The following is a 14,017-nucleotide window of genomic DNA, read 5'->3' as shown; positions in this document are numbered from 1 at the left end:
GCAATTACAGCCTCAAGTCTTTTTGAATAAGATGTCACAAGTTCGGCAAACCTATCTTTGGGCCATTTCGCCCATTCCTGTTTGCAGCACCTCTCAAGCTCAGGTTGGATGGGAAGCATCGGTGCACAGCCATTTTCATATATTTCCAGAGATGTTCAATTGGATTCAAGTCTGGTCTCTGGCTGGGCCACTCGAAGACATTCACAGAGTTGTCCTAAAGCCACTCCTTTGATATCTTGGCTGTGTGCTTAGGGTCTTTGTCCTGCTGAAAGATGAACCGTCGCCCCAGTCTGAGGTCAAGAGCGCTCTGGAGCAGGTTTTCATCCAGGATGTCTCTGTACATTGCTGCATTCATCCTTCCCTCTATCCTGACTAGTCTCCCAGTTCCTGCCACTGAAAAACAACCCCACAGCATGATGCTGACACCATCATGCTTCACTGTAGAGATGGTAATGGCCTGGTGATGAGCGGTGCCTGGTTTCCTCCAAACATGACGCCTGGCATTCACGCCAAAGAATTCAATCTTTGTCTCATCAGACCAGAGAATTTTGTTTCTCATGGTCTGAGAGTCCTTCAGTTGCATTTTGGCAAACTCCAGGCGGGCTGCCATGTGCTTTTTACTAAGGAGTGGCTTCCATCTGGCCACTATACCATAGATGCCTGATTGGTGGATTGCTGAAGAGAAGGTTGTCCTTCTGGAAAGTTCTGGAATCTCCACAGAGGAATGCTGTAGCTCTGACAGAGTGACCATCGGGTTCTTGGTCACCTCCCTGACTAAGGCCCTTCTTCCCCGATCGCTCAGTTTAGACGGCTGGCCAGCTTCTAGGTAGAGTCCTGGTGGTTCCAAACTTCTTCCATTTACAGATGATGGAGGCCACCATGCTCATTGGGACCTTCAAAGCAGCAGATATTTTTCTGTACCCTTCTCCAGATTTGTGCCTCGAGACAATTCTGTCTCGGAGGTCTACAGACCATTCCTTTTGATTTCATGCTTGGTTTGTGCTCAGACATGCACTATCAAGTGTGGGACCTTATATAGACAGGTGTGTGCCTTTCCAAATCATGTCCAATCAACTGAATTTACCAGGAACATCTCAAGTATGATCAGTAGAAACAGGATGCACCTGAGCTCAATTTTGAGCTTCATGACAAAGTCTGTGAATACTTATGTACATATGATTTCTTAGTTTTTTAGTTTTAATAAATTAGCAAAAATCTAAAAAAATAACTTTTTCACGTTGTCATTATAGGGTATTGTGTGTAGAATTTGGAGGGAAAAATGAATTTATTCCTTTTTGGAATAAGGCTGTAGCAAAACAAAATGTGGAAAAAGTGAAACGCTGTGAATACGTTCTGGATGCACTGTACATACACACACACACACACACACACACACACACACACCCGCCAGAAAGCACTACCAACCATCCACATTTCAGCTGCTGATCCATTATTACTGCATAAGAACTACAGAATACATTAAATGGCCATGGCATGTAATAACTGTAACAACTCTAACTATATACATTTCCAATTCTTGTATAAACAAACTGCTGAAATAAAAATCTCTTTTTGATGTATTTGTTGTAGGATGACTTTGCACAAAATCGAGAATTTATAACGTTGGTTGTTTATAAGAATGATGGCAAAAAGGTTTATTACCCAGGTAAGTTTGTCTTCTAATTAGAATTGAAAAGAGAATGTGTTTTGTGCTATAGAATATGTGAATTGCAATAGCTGGTAGACTGAAATGAAAACTAAATGTGATCTAAAGGGCCCCATACACTTATACGACATGACGGTCCGTCATGTCATATAAGATTTCCTCCAACCTCCCGGTAGCCTCCCTGTTGGCAGGATAGTATTAGATATATCGTATGCAGTTATTTTTTGCATACAATGTATCTTTTACTTTCCCACCCATTTACTGCGGGATCCGAAATATAACGAGTGCAGCACTCAATGTGACGGATCTTGGTGGATCCGATGCGATGCACGCGGGAACGCGCATCGGATCGGGGAAAAAGCACACCGAAAATGCCCGATTTCACCCAATATATTGGGCCGAATGCCCGAATTAGGCTGAAATCGGGCATTATCGGTCTAGTGTATGGGGCCCTTAACACGCTTCGGCTACAGTCACAAATGATCACCTTTACAATGAGCAGGGGATCGCTGGATGTTTTTTATTTCCACTGCTGAGTATGGGCCTAATTCAGAGACATTCGCAGACCCGATGTTTACACACATCTGCAATGTCTGGGGGCGGTGTCAAGCAGCGCTCTAGAAATAGCATGTAATAACGTAATAGCAACAAATGGAAACATACATAAAGGAGAAAGGAAACAAGACATGGCTAACGAGCAAGTCATGCACCACACTGGATGAAGAATATAATAAGCCGATAGGTAAGAGATCTCCTGCGGCTGTTGCATATTTTCACATCACCTCTGCGTAAGCGGTTGTGCTATAGTGCCCACCTCTGAATCAGCCACTATATACAGTACATGTGGTTAAAAAACTGCATCGTTTATTTACATTTACTTATGACAGCATGTTAATTTGTGCCTTACGGTTTCCATTTTTGCTTCCTATATTTGATGAAAAGACCTATGTGGCAACAGGTTTAGTTTTACTTAAATAACCACCGCTTTCATTGCTGCTGGTGACTGCCTTCTACAGGAGGTAGGTCACAGGGCCCATCAGGATGCAGCAGGAAGTACACCTACCCGGCGAGTACTAATAGACATGGACATCTGACCCCTATTTACTACTAGCTTTGTAAGTTTCCAGCTCACTATTTTAGTGGGCAAGTGACAGATGTGACACATCAAAGGGTTGGTTTTTTTTGTAATCTATTTTGTGAATTATTAGCTTTACAGCTGCAGATATTGCACGGTATCCGGACTCCAGGTCGACACTCCTTAGGTTGACACCTGCAATAGGTCGACATGGACAAAAGGTCGACATGAGTTTTCAAAAAAAAAATTTGCTTTCTCATACTTTACGATTGGGAACGGTAAAGCGAAGTGAGCCGTGCGAGGGGACAACGGTGCACTAATTGGGGTTCCCGGTCACTCTAATGAAGAAAACGACACCCAAAAAACATAAAAAAACTCCTGTCGACCTTTTTCCATGTCGACCTTTTGTCCATCTCAACCTATTTCAGTTGTCGACCTAAGGTGTGTTGACCTTTTTGGTGTTGACCTAAGGTGTGTCGACCTTTTTGGTGTTGACCTGGAGTCCCATTCCCATATTACACAGTGATTGTACACTGCTTTTCATGTCCCCATAGCCTATAATCCAGTTTTCTTGTGGCATTAAGCCACATTTATGTACACTATACCTTATATTTCAGTGCAGACTCTTCATGGTTTTTACACAAATCCCCAAATGAGTTGTTGTTCAGTACTTGTTTGCTGTCTAACAGAAAGAAAGGACGTGTGTGTGATGTGTAAGGCTGTACTCGCATCTGTGCATTTGAAAAATGCTAACCAAAATATATACAAATGTCTGCAATTTATTGTTCACCTGGATGGAAGGAAAGGCATGTTAGCACATGAAATAAAGAATGTGCTGCATTCAAAAGACTTACATGCTGTATTAAGGTTATTAGTACATGATGCTCTAAATTATGGAGAGCACTTATTCCTGCGCTATCGGTCCGGTAGTGGATCAATGGGTCAATATTCAGATGGTCGACACATGAAAGGACAACATGAGTTTTTAATGTTTTTTTAGGTATAATGTTCCTTTACTTGATTTGAAATAAAAAGTTGAATACATGTATAACCCATAAAACATGCATCTGTGATGTTACATAGACCTGTACAAATGTTAGCCATCCATTTAAACTAACATACATCTTATGATAATGACAATCCTTAGATTTTGTCATAGCTTAGTATCTAAGGTTTTGATTATATTGGAACCCAGGGCGGAAATCTGGATAAGTCAACTGATCTTCATTTGCTATCGACATACAATGTTTAAAAGCTGAGATCCAGTGTAAGGTCTAGTTATGGTTTTACTGTATATGAAGAGTTAAAATAAGTAAAACTATCTCATAGATATGTGCGTTATAAACACGGTATTTGGTATGAATCAGTTTATGCTGTTGCCTGAATTTTTACATTTTAACATTATAGCTGACCCTGCTCCTTATATTGACGGAATTCGGATCAATAGCCCCCACTACCTGACAAAGATTTCTCTGACCTCACCTGGAACCCACACCTTTACATTAGTGGTGTCACAGTATGAGAAGCAAAACACCATCCACTACACGCTCAGGGTAAGTGACTGGGCACCAAATGTAAGAGCCTTATAGGCTATGATTAGTCATCATTTGGCTGGATGGACCAGAAAAGGCCACTGTTCACATGTTTAAGAAACGCTGAGGCTTCCTGAGAACGTGGTACATCACGTTTATACTAATGGATGCACAGTTTTACCATCAATTACATTATCTGTGGAGGAATGTAAACCTTTATTTGTAAAGTGGCACCTACTGAATATAACATATATAATATATAGTGGTGTTATATCAATAATAATACTACAGATTACAATTGCATTCAAGTATAGTGTTGATTTTTGCATCAGCCAGACAACCATGGTCTTTAATCTAATAGGCATAGGTATGTAGATAATTGCATTTGATCTTTTTACAATCCTATAGTAAGGCTTAGTAATTCATATAGTACATATGCTAGCATGATATATTCCTGGACAGTTTGTGGTGTGGATGAGTCGGTGAGCACAAGGAATAGGATGGCCATTGTTATGTGACATGAAGGAAGAGCCTGGTGGGTGGTTCTGCTCTCTAATGTGATCTGGGTGGGGTGAGGAATATGGAAAGGGAAAAACTTGCCTCTGTAATGACCCAGATGATATGACTTGGTTATGTATTGTAGGTGTATGCGGCTGCCAAGTTTACATTTTCCAAGATCCCTACACCATACACGATAAACAAACGGGTAAGATGATGTCTTTGTTAGATTATAAATGCTGCAAATTCCTTTTCTGGGTTCTACCAAGACCTGGTTCTTCTTCCAGATTAATGGGCAGTGGAAAGGCCAGAGTGCTGGAGGCTGTGGCAACTTCAGAGATACCCACAAAAATAACCCCATCTACCAGTTTCAAATGGAGAAAGCTGGACCATTACTGGTTGAGCTACGAGGACCAAGGTTTGTCTGACCTTGAGATTATTAATACGTTACTAGATTGTTTGCCCCGTCATTCCATGAGTCGCTAGCTTTTCTGCTCTGCGTTGCAAGTTTTGTTTCCCTCCACCTCCCCATCTCTGTACCACCCAACCCCCAATTATATCTCTCATCACCTCTCTCCTCCCACCCCCATTCCATCTGTCTCTTACCTAAGCACATGGATTCATGGGTGCAATCTTCTAGCATTTATAGTAGGTCATGTGACTGGTCAGATGACAGCGCAGCCATTTAATAAAACGCAAAGCCTGCTTATATGCTAATTTGTCTTTTTTGTTTGAGCTGTATAAATACTAAAAGGATTGTTTAGTAACAGTAAAAATTGTAGTAGTGCAAGGGTAAAATATTCCTGCAGTTTAAAATAGAATCTATACTATAATATTGTACATTTTGGGAGCATACAATATCTTATATATCCATCAATTTATAAATCCGTTTCTAAAAAAAAACACCCTTGTTATATTCCATGCAGGCAATACAGTGTGGGGTTTGAGGTTATTACAGTGTCCACAAACGGAGATCCTGGGCCATCGAGCTTCCAGAAGAAAAGCAGTGGAGATTACAGGTATCGTCCAATAAATCATACATTTTACATCTAAAATGCATCTGTTACAATTTGTGAAACCGATTCTTAACCTTATCTTTTCTTTTTCATCCACTAGGGGTCACTGGAGTACTCTTGGGATATGGACGGCTTCCGCAGGAACAGGGCACTAAATATTTAAATTTAAAACACTCCACCCCTCCATATCCCAGAGTACCCCAGTGTTTTTTCTGTGCTCGACGTAGCAACAAGGCTTGTGTGGAGCTCCCACACTTCTTTTGAATATATTTTTATTTTTATTTTTCACTTTATCCACATCCCTTTCCCCCTTCCAAAAGGCGAGGGTCCGGGATAGTGGAAGCTGCTGCAAGCAGCTGTGGCGTGTCGGTCCTCACTACAGAGCACCCTCACAACCACGTGCAGACTACCTGCAGAAAAGGCTGGACGGAGCTTGCAGAGAAGCCCGTCATAGCCCCTCTCCACAGGCGTCCAGGTATGATGGGGGACGGGGCGGTCAGCTCACGCTGCCGCCTCGCTGTGTGGGGACACTGTACTGTAAAGCGCCGCCCGCTGCGGCTACTTTATCTTGTGAGCGGATGCCGAACCCGCTCAGTCCCGCCGCTCAGAGCCGCGCCGGCCGCATGTTCTTCAAACCATAGCCGCCGCTTCACGGCTCTGTGAAGCGCGCTCCCCATATCCCTCTACCTCGCTCCCCGGATACTTGTAAGTTCCCCGGCTCCGTGTACCCGCTCCCCGCTGGAATAGACAGCGGTACATGGAGCACAGGGGGTGGGGGGGGGGTGAGAAGTCTCTCAGCAGCTGCACGGGTGGGGGGGGAGAACTGTACCCATAGCAGCAGCAGTATGAAACGCTGCATGGGTTATAAGTCAGCATAGGCTATTAAGCCTTTATTAACAGAATTTGTTATTAAACAGATTATTCCCAGGTTATATGTGTTTTGCACAAAATTATAACCTGTACTATGATTATAAGTGTAAGCATGGCATGGGGGCCATTTTAACCATGCTTCCTGGTTTCTTCCTGTTGTGATTCCAGAACGTTCCTGTCCTACATCTCTACTCCACCGGAGGCGCAGGGGTGTTAGTGGGAATTTTGGATCAGATTTCATATAGTACTGGCCACGTGCACTGCACTTGGCCAGATATATATATATTACCTTACCTTATATATATTACCTTATATTACCTTACCTTATATTACCTTACCTTATATATATTACCTTAGTACTATTTTACTGAGTCGTGCAAGTTGTCTGTCTTTGTATATTGTATTGTCTGTCTGTATAATGAGTAAGGCACCAGCAAAATCTAAAAAGCAGTTTCACTGCAATGTCTGTAAGAGTGTGTTACCGGATGGATCTACCACATGTACAGTATGTTTTGTGGATTCAGTTACGAATACAATTTCTGCTCCGGTTTCAAAGCCGGTTTCAGTACCGGAACCTCCATGGGCTATGCTAACAGATGTCATGGCTGGATTGCAATCAGAATTGGCCGCCGCTCGACAAGAGCGGAAAGCGGCAAGATCTGAGTCTAGGGTGAGACCGCTAGAACTACCGGAGGGGTCTCAGTCTTGCCATAAGTCCAAGTCCATTTTGGGTAGAAGGGATAAATTTCAAATGTCTTATCATTTACCAGTTTCTGCTATGTTGCATTCTGACGATTCTATGCCAGACCTCACTGCACAAGATGAAGGTGCGGAGAGAAAAGTAGACCAGCAGTCAGATAGTGAAGATATTGACAGCCCAGGCATTGATAATCTCATCAGAGCGGTGCGTCAGTCTCTGAAGTTTACGGAAACTGAGGAGCCTCTGACAAATGATGAAGTCGTCTTTACTAAACGAAAGAGATCTCCAGTGTGTTTTCCTGTTTCGGAATCTCTTAATAAGATGTTAGTAGAAACACGAAAGAATCCAGATAAACGGTTTTCTATACCTCGCAGATTTAAGTCTAGTTACCCGTTTCCAGAGTCTGTGACATGTACATGGGAAAATCCGCCAATGGTGGATTCGTCTGTGTCAAAACTTACAAAGAAATTAACCATACCAGTACCAACGGCTACTACGCTTAAAGACCCTTCAGACCGTAAAATAGAAGCTATGCTAAAGTCCATGTATATAGCAGCAGGAGTGTTGCTTAGACCTGGGTTGGTTGGCATTTGGGTCACTAAGGAGCTAATTGTATGGATAACAGAACTTAAGTCTGCCCTACATGACGATCACCTTATACTTCTTGCTGATCAAATCTGTGAAGCTGCTGAGTATCTATGTACAGCTTCTACTGACATTTGTCAGCTCACTTCTCGCATTTCATCGTCGCTAGTTACAGTCCGACGAGCACTCTGGCTGCGTTCTTGGCAAGCGGAGGCAGAGGTTAAAAGAGGTATAAAGGCGTTACCTTACGGTGGCGAGAAGTTGTTTGGTCCTGAATTGGACAAATGGATTTCTGAGGCCACGGGAGGAAAGTCTGTTTTCCTACCATTGCCTCCAACGGTACCTAGACGGAAATACTCTGGCCCGGCGTTCAAATCCTTTAGACCTCAGCCCTTTCGAGGCCATGGTAGAGGAACAGCCACGCCTGGTAGATGAGGTCGAGGACGTGGTTTCCAACAAACCAACACCAGTCGTCAGGACGCTAAGGTCACCGACAAGCCAGTGGCATGACGGGCTCTAGGCCCATCTCGGATCTCCAATTGTGGGAGCACGCCTTCAGACGTTCCATTTGGCGTGGTTCCAGACATCCAGAGATGGGTGGATCCGCAATTTAGTGTTAAAAGGTTACAAAATAGAGTTTGACTGTCTCCCGCCACTGCAGTTTTTCAAGACAGGACTGCCTCTGTCGGACGACAAGAGGGCGGTTCTGCAAATTGCCATTCAGTCCCTGCTGGATTCAGCAGTTTTGATTCCAGTCCCTGTACACCAACAAGGTCAGGGTTATTATTCCAGTCTGTTTGTGGTACCAAAGCCGGATGGCTCCATCAGGCCAATATTGAACTTAAAGGGTCTCAATCAGTACGTCACTTACTACAGGTTCAAGATGGAATCTCTGCGGTCAGTAATTACAGGAATTCATGATTGCGCTAGATCTCAAGGATGCGTACTTACACATTCCGATTTGGCCACCTCATCAGAGGTTCTTGCGTTTTGCGATACGGCAGAACCATTACCAGTTTCAGGCTCTACCGTTTGGCCTCTCGTCAGCGCCTCGGGTATTCACCAAAGTGATGTCTGTGATGATAGCTCATCTCAGATCCCTGGGAGTAATAATAGTTCCGTACTTGTACGATCTGCTCATCAAAGCTCCGTCTCAACAGATGCTCCTCCAACATGTGTTGCTAACGTACAATGTACTAGTTCAGCACGGTTGGATTGTCAACTTCAAGAAATCACATCTAATTCCGTCTCAACGACTTCAATTCCTAGGTATGATTCTCGATAGGGTAAATCAAAGAATTTACCTACCAGAAAAGAAAGTACAGATTATTCGTCATCTGGTACAATTAGTGCTCAAGCCACGCACAGTCTCGGTACATTTGTGCATTCGCCTCTTAGGCACAATGGCGGCGGCTTTCGAAGCGCTTCAGTTCTGAAGATTTCACTCACGTCCTTTTCAACTGGATGTGCTCGCACAGTGGTCGGGCTCGCATCTGCAGATTCACCACAGGGTGAGGTTGTCGCCACGGGCCAGGGTATCTCTACTCTGGTGGCTCAAAGTACACAATCTAACCGCAGGCAAACACTTCGGCGCCTGGAATTGGATAATTCTAACGACGGACGCGAGTCTCAGAGGTTGGGGAGCTGTAGTTCAAAATTGTTAGCTCCAGGGTCTCTGAGCGGATCACGAAAGATTGCGGTCTATAAATGTCCTGGAACTCCGGGCAATTTACAATGCGCTACGACAAGCAGTGCACATGCTTCGGTCTCAGACTGTCCAGGTGCAGTCGGACAACGCGACGGCGGTCGCGTACATCAACAAACGAGGAACGAGAAGCCGCATGGCAATGCGGGAAGTAGCTCGAATCCTCAATTGGGCCGAGCATCACCAAGTGATATTGTCGGCAGTGTTCATTCCGGGAGTGGACAACTGGGAGGCGGATTATCTCAACCGTCGGGATTTTCATCCAGGAAAATGGGCATTAAATCCAGAAGTGTTTCACATGTTGGTCCAGAGGTGGGGTTACCCTCAAGTGGACCTGATGGCATCTCGCCACAATCACCAAACGCCCCAGTATGTGTCCAGAACACAAGACCCAAAGGCAGTGGCGGTGGATGCTCTCACAATCGCGTGGCCGCACAGCCTCGTGTATCTGTTTCCACCGTTTCCGCTGCTCCCTCTGTTGCTAAAATGGATCAAAAGAGAGTCCGCCACAGTCATACTAGTGGCGCATCATTGGCCTCGGAGAGCTTGGTTCTCGGATCTCCGCGGACCACTCACAGACGATCCTTGGCCGCTCCCACTACGTCCGGACCTGTTACAACAGGGTCCGTTCCTTTACCCCGATTTAGCGCGGCTGCGTTTGACGGGGTGGCTGTTGAGACCGCCCTCTTAAGAAGAGAGGGCATTCCAGAATCGGTTATAAAAAACCATGTTACGAGCTAGGAAGCCAGTTACGGCAGCTCATTATTACAGAATTTGGCGTGCCTATATAGGTTGGTGTGAAGCTCGGAAGTTTCCGACATCATCTTTCAAGTTATCCCGTCTTTTGTTATTTCTACAAACGGGGTTAGATGGAGGACTGCGTTTATCTACACTAAAGGTGCAGGTATCTGCTTTGTCAATTTACTTTCAAAGACGATTGGCTCTATTGCCGTCTATACACACCTTTCTGCAAGGTGTCCTCAGAGTACAGCCTCCATTCATTCCACCGACAGCGCCATGGGACTTGAATCTGGTTTTAGATTTCTTACGGTCTTCATATTTTGAACCCTTACAACAAGTGGATATTAAGTTTCTCACTTGGAAAAAAATTTTCTCCTAGCCTTAGCATCGGCAAGGCGTGTTTCAGATTTGGGTGCCTTGTCATGCAAGCCACCGTATTTGGTGTTTCATGATGACAGAGCGGAACTTCGGACGAATCCCGCTTTCTTGCCAAAGGTAGTGTCATCTTTTCACATCAATCAACCAATAGTAGTTCCAGTGTTAACAGAAGATTCTGGAACTTTGGATGTGGTACGCGCACTACGCGTTTATGTATCCCGAACGTCTACAGTTCGTAAGACGGATACGTTGTTTGTTCTCTATGATGCTGCCAAGATGGGTTGGCCAGCTTCTAAGCAGACCTTATCCTGATGGATTAAACTGACCATACGTCAGGCTTACCTTCATGCTAGGTTACAGCCGCCTACATCAGTAACAGCTCATTCCACACGTTCTGTGGGAACTTCATGGGCAGCTGGTCGTGGGGCTTCTACGACGCAGCTTTGCCGTGCAAGTTTGATACGTTTGCGGCATCAGCATCTAGCTTTGGCCGCCTAGTGTTACATGTGCCAAACAGCTCTCCCGCCCACGGGGGAAGCTTTGGTACGTCCCAAGAGTACTCCAGTGACCCCTAGTGGATGAAAAAGAAAATAGGATTTTGGTACTTACCAGGTAAATCCTTTTCTTTGAATCCATAGGGGGCACTGGACGCCCACCCAGAGCAGTTTTACCTGGTTTGTGGTAAGTTCAGGGGATCTTATGGTAACACATTCTCACCGACTGGTTCAAAGTTTCAAGTTCTATCGGTTATGGTGTCAACTGTTTAGTTGTCAGTAACGTTATGTGTCAACTTTATTGTTTTCCGTTATGTTATATGTAATTCTCCATTGTCAACCTCTCTATAGCTCCTGTTCGGCTCAGTAAAAAACACTGAGGTACTCTGGGATATGGAGGGGTGGAGTGTTCTAAATTTAAATATTCAGTGCCCTGTTCCTGCGGAAGCCATCCATATCCCAAGAGTACTCCAGTGCCCCCTATGGATTCAAAGAAAAGGATTTACCTGGTAAGTACCAAAATCCTATTTTCTAGAATATCAGAAAAACACTGCTCAGCAGAAATGCACTTATAGGTTGTTTATTACACAATCTGCCAAAGACTGTCCAACTTTCCAAGTCCCTGCCCTCTATTTTCTACATTGTACACAAGGATTTAAGCAAAATATTCATTCTCATAGAATCTGTTTTTCTCAAAGTGGAGATTAAAATGTCTGCTCCTAGCCAATAAAAACAGAGGTTACTGTCTCTCATCGTCATCAAATGTATGAAAAGCGGCTTCTTACTTGGAGTTTTAAAATGAGTATTTTGATTTAATATTCTATTCCAGAGAATAAATGCAGAAAACAGCCAATGCATTGAATTCCGTCACACTGACAAATCTGTTTCTTTTTCTCCAGGTGTGGGTTCTGCTATATGGAAGTAGACAACATACCCGCAGGAATATATAACATTATCCCCACTACATTTTTGGCCGCTCAGGAGGGCCCCTTCTTTTTGGACTTCAATAGCGTAATACAGATCAAGGTATCACAGCTGCAGTGACGAGGAAATGGAACGGAACACTTCTCAGGACATCTCTGCTGTATAATTCCGGCTTCTAGGAGGGAGATCCTGTCAGACACGGAGTTTACATGGTGCATGCAGGGAGAGAAAATAAGGATACGTCTTGCAATACTATTCTAGATTATCATACATTGCTTACAAACCCTACTCCATGAAGAAAGAGACTTCTTTTAGAGACGGAAAAGGGTACTTCTGATAAACTGCATTTTAATGTGTACTTGAATATTTTATTGGAGAATTTCAAACAGTAGTGTGATAAATAAATATTTTTTTCACCACAAAGCTGTGTTGCCCTTAATACAGAGAACCTATTGGAAATGAGGGATACAAATGTTGCTTAGGAGGTGCCAATACTACCTATGATTGATGTATGGTGCCATTTTATATGAAACCTTCAGGTACACCAATGGCTAATTCTTTTTCTCATACGTCCTAGAGGATGCTGGAGATGCTTCAAGAACCATGGGGTATAGACGGGATCTGTAGGAGACATGGGCACTTTAAGACTTTAAATGGGTGTGAACTGGCTCCTCCCTCTATGCCCCTCCTCCAGCTAGATTCTGTGCCCAGTGAGACTGGATGCACACTGAGGAGCTCTCCAGAGTTTCTCAGAAAAAAGACTGAGGGGAGAGAAGCAGACCTACTTCTGTGAGTTTCAAGGCTCTGCTTCTTAGGCTACTGGACACCATTAGCTCCAGAGGGCCCGATCACTTGGTGCGCCTAGCTGCTCGTTCCCGGAGCCACGCCGTCACCCCCCTTGCAGAGCCAGAAGAAAGAAGCCGGGTGAGTAAAAGAAGAGAAGAAGACTTCAGTGACGGCAGAAGACTTCAGTGTTGAGGTACCGCGCAGCGGTCGCGCTGCGCGCCATGCTCCCGCACACACAGCGGCACTAGCAGGGTGCGGGGCGCATGGGGGGGGCGCCCTGGGCAGCATGAATACTGAAGTTTTAACTGGCAAATAAGTATATTAAAAGTGCCTAGGCACTAAATATAGACCCCTGCCAGTATAATTATGTAGATTTGAGCGGCACTGAAGCGCGTCGGTGAGGGGGCATGGCTTAGCCCTCACAGCTCTGACCAGCACCATTTTCTCTTCACAGAAGCTGCAGAGACGCTGTCCCTGACCTCCACACTGCTGTACAAGTAACAGGGTGCAAAACGGGGGGAGGGGGGGGGGGGGGGGGCACAGTAGATTTGGTGCTATTATCTTGTATTATAAAAGCGCTAGCAGGTCTGAGGCATTGTATGTAAGGTCTCAGTACCGGGTTGGGCGCTGGGTTGTGAGCTGGCAAACTCCCTCTGTGTCTTTCTTAACCGGCTTCGCTGTGGGTCTGTTCCCTATAGCCCAGTGTGATTGTAGGTGTCGGTACGTGTGTGTCGACATGTCTGAGGCTGAGTGCTCTTCCCAGGAGGAAGCCGGAGTGGGGACAGAAAAGGAGGTGGGAGTGACCCTGTCGGCACCGCCGACTGCTGAGTGGGTAAATATGTTGAGTGTTTTGAATGCAAATGTGGCTCGGTTGACTAAGATTTGATAAATCAGAGTCTAAGAACCAGACATGGAGGAAATCCATGGAAGATGCATTGTCACAAGCTCAGTCCCCTTCGGGGTCACAGAAACGTGCATTTACCCAGATAGCAGATACAGATACCGACACGGACTCTGATTCCAGTGTCGACTATAGTGATGCCAGAT

At 44.7% G+C, this 14,017-nt stretch overlaps 1 protein-coding gene across 2 annotated transcripts in view; it reads left to right on the top strand.

Annotated features, from left to right (window-relative positions):
- Nucleotides 1-12,607, top strand: part of CAPN7 (calpain 7) — a 218,559-nt gene extending 205,952 nt beyond the window's left edge. For both annotated transcript variants that reach the window (XM_063922347.1, XM_063922348.1), the window contains 6 exons: nt 1,591-1,666; nt 4,149-4,294; nt 4,917-4,979; nt 5,059-5,189; nt 5,698-5,790; nt 12,160-12,607. In XM_063922347.1, coding sequence (XP_063778417.1) covers nt 1,591-1,666; nt 4,149-4,294; nt 4,917-4,979; nt 5,059-5,189; nt 5,698-5,790; nt 12,160-12,304 — 654 coding nt within the window. In that variant the 3' untranslated portion in view covers nt 12,305-12,607. The remainder of the gene's footprint in view (nt 1-1,590; nt 1,667-4,148; nt 4,295-4,916; nt 4,980-5,058; nt 5,190-5,697; nt 5,791-12,159) is intronic.
- Nucleotides 12,608-14,017: the final 1,410 nt, after the last annotated feature.

This window comes from Pseudophryne corroboree, chromosome 5 (assembly GCF_028390025.1).
Source record: "Pseudophryne corroboree isolate aPseCor3 chromosome 5, aPseCor3.hap2, whole genome shotgun sequence".
Classification (NCBI taxonomy): domain Eukaryota; kingdom Metazoa; phylum Chordata; class Amphibia; order Anura; family Myobatrachidae; genus Pseudophryne; species Pseudophryne corroboree.
The sequence above is the reverse complement of the archived record's forward strand: the minus strand, read 5'-3'. Positions and strand labels throughout refer to the sequence as shown.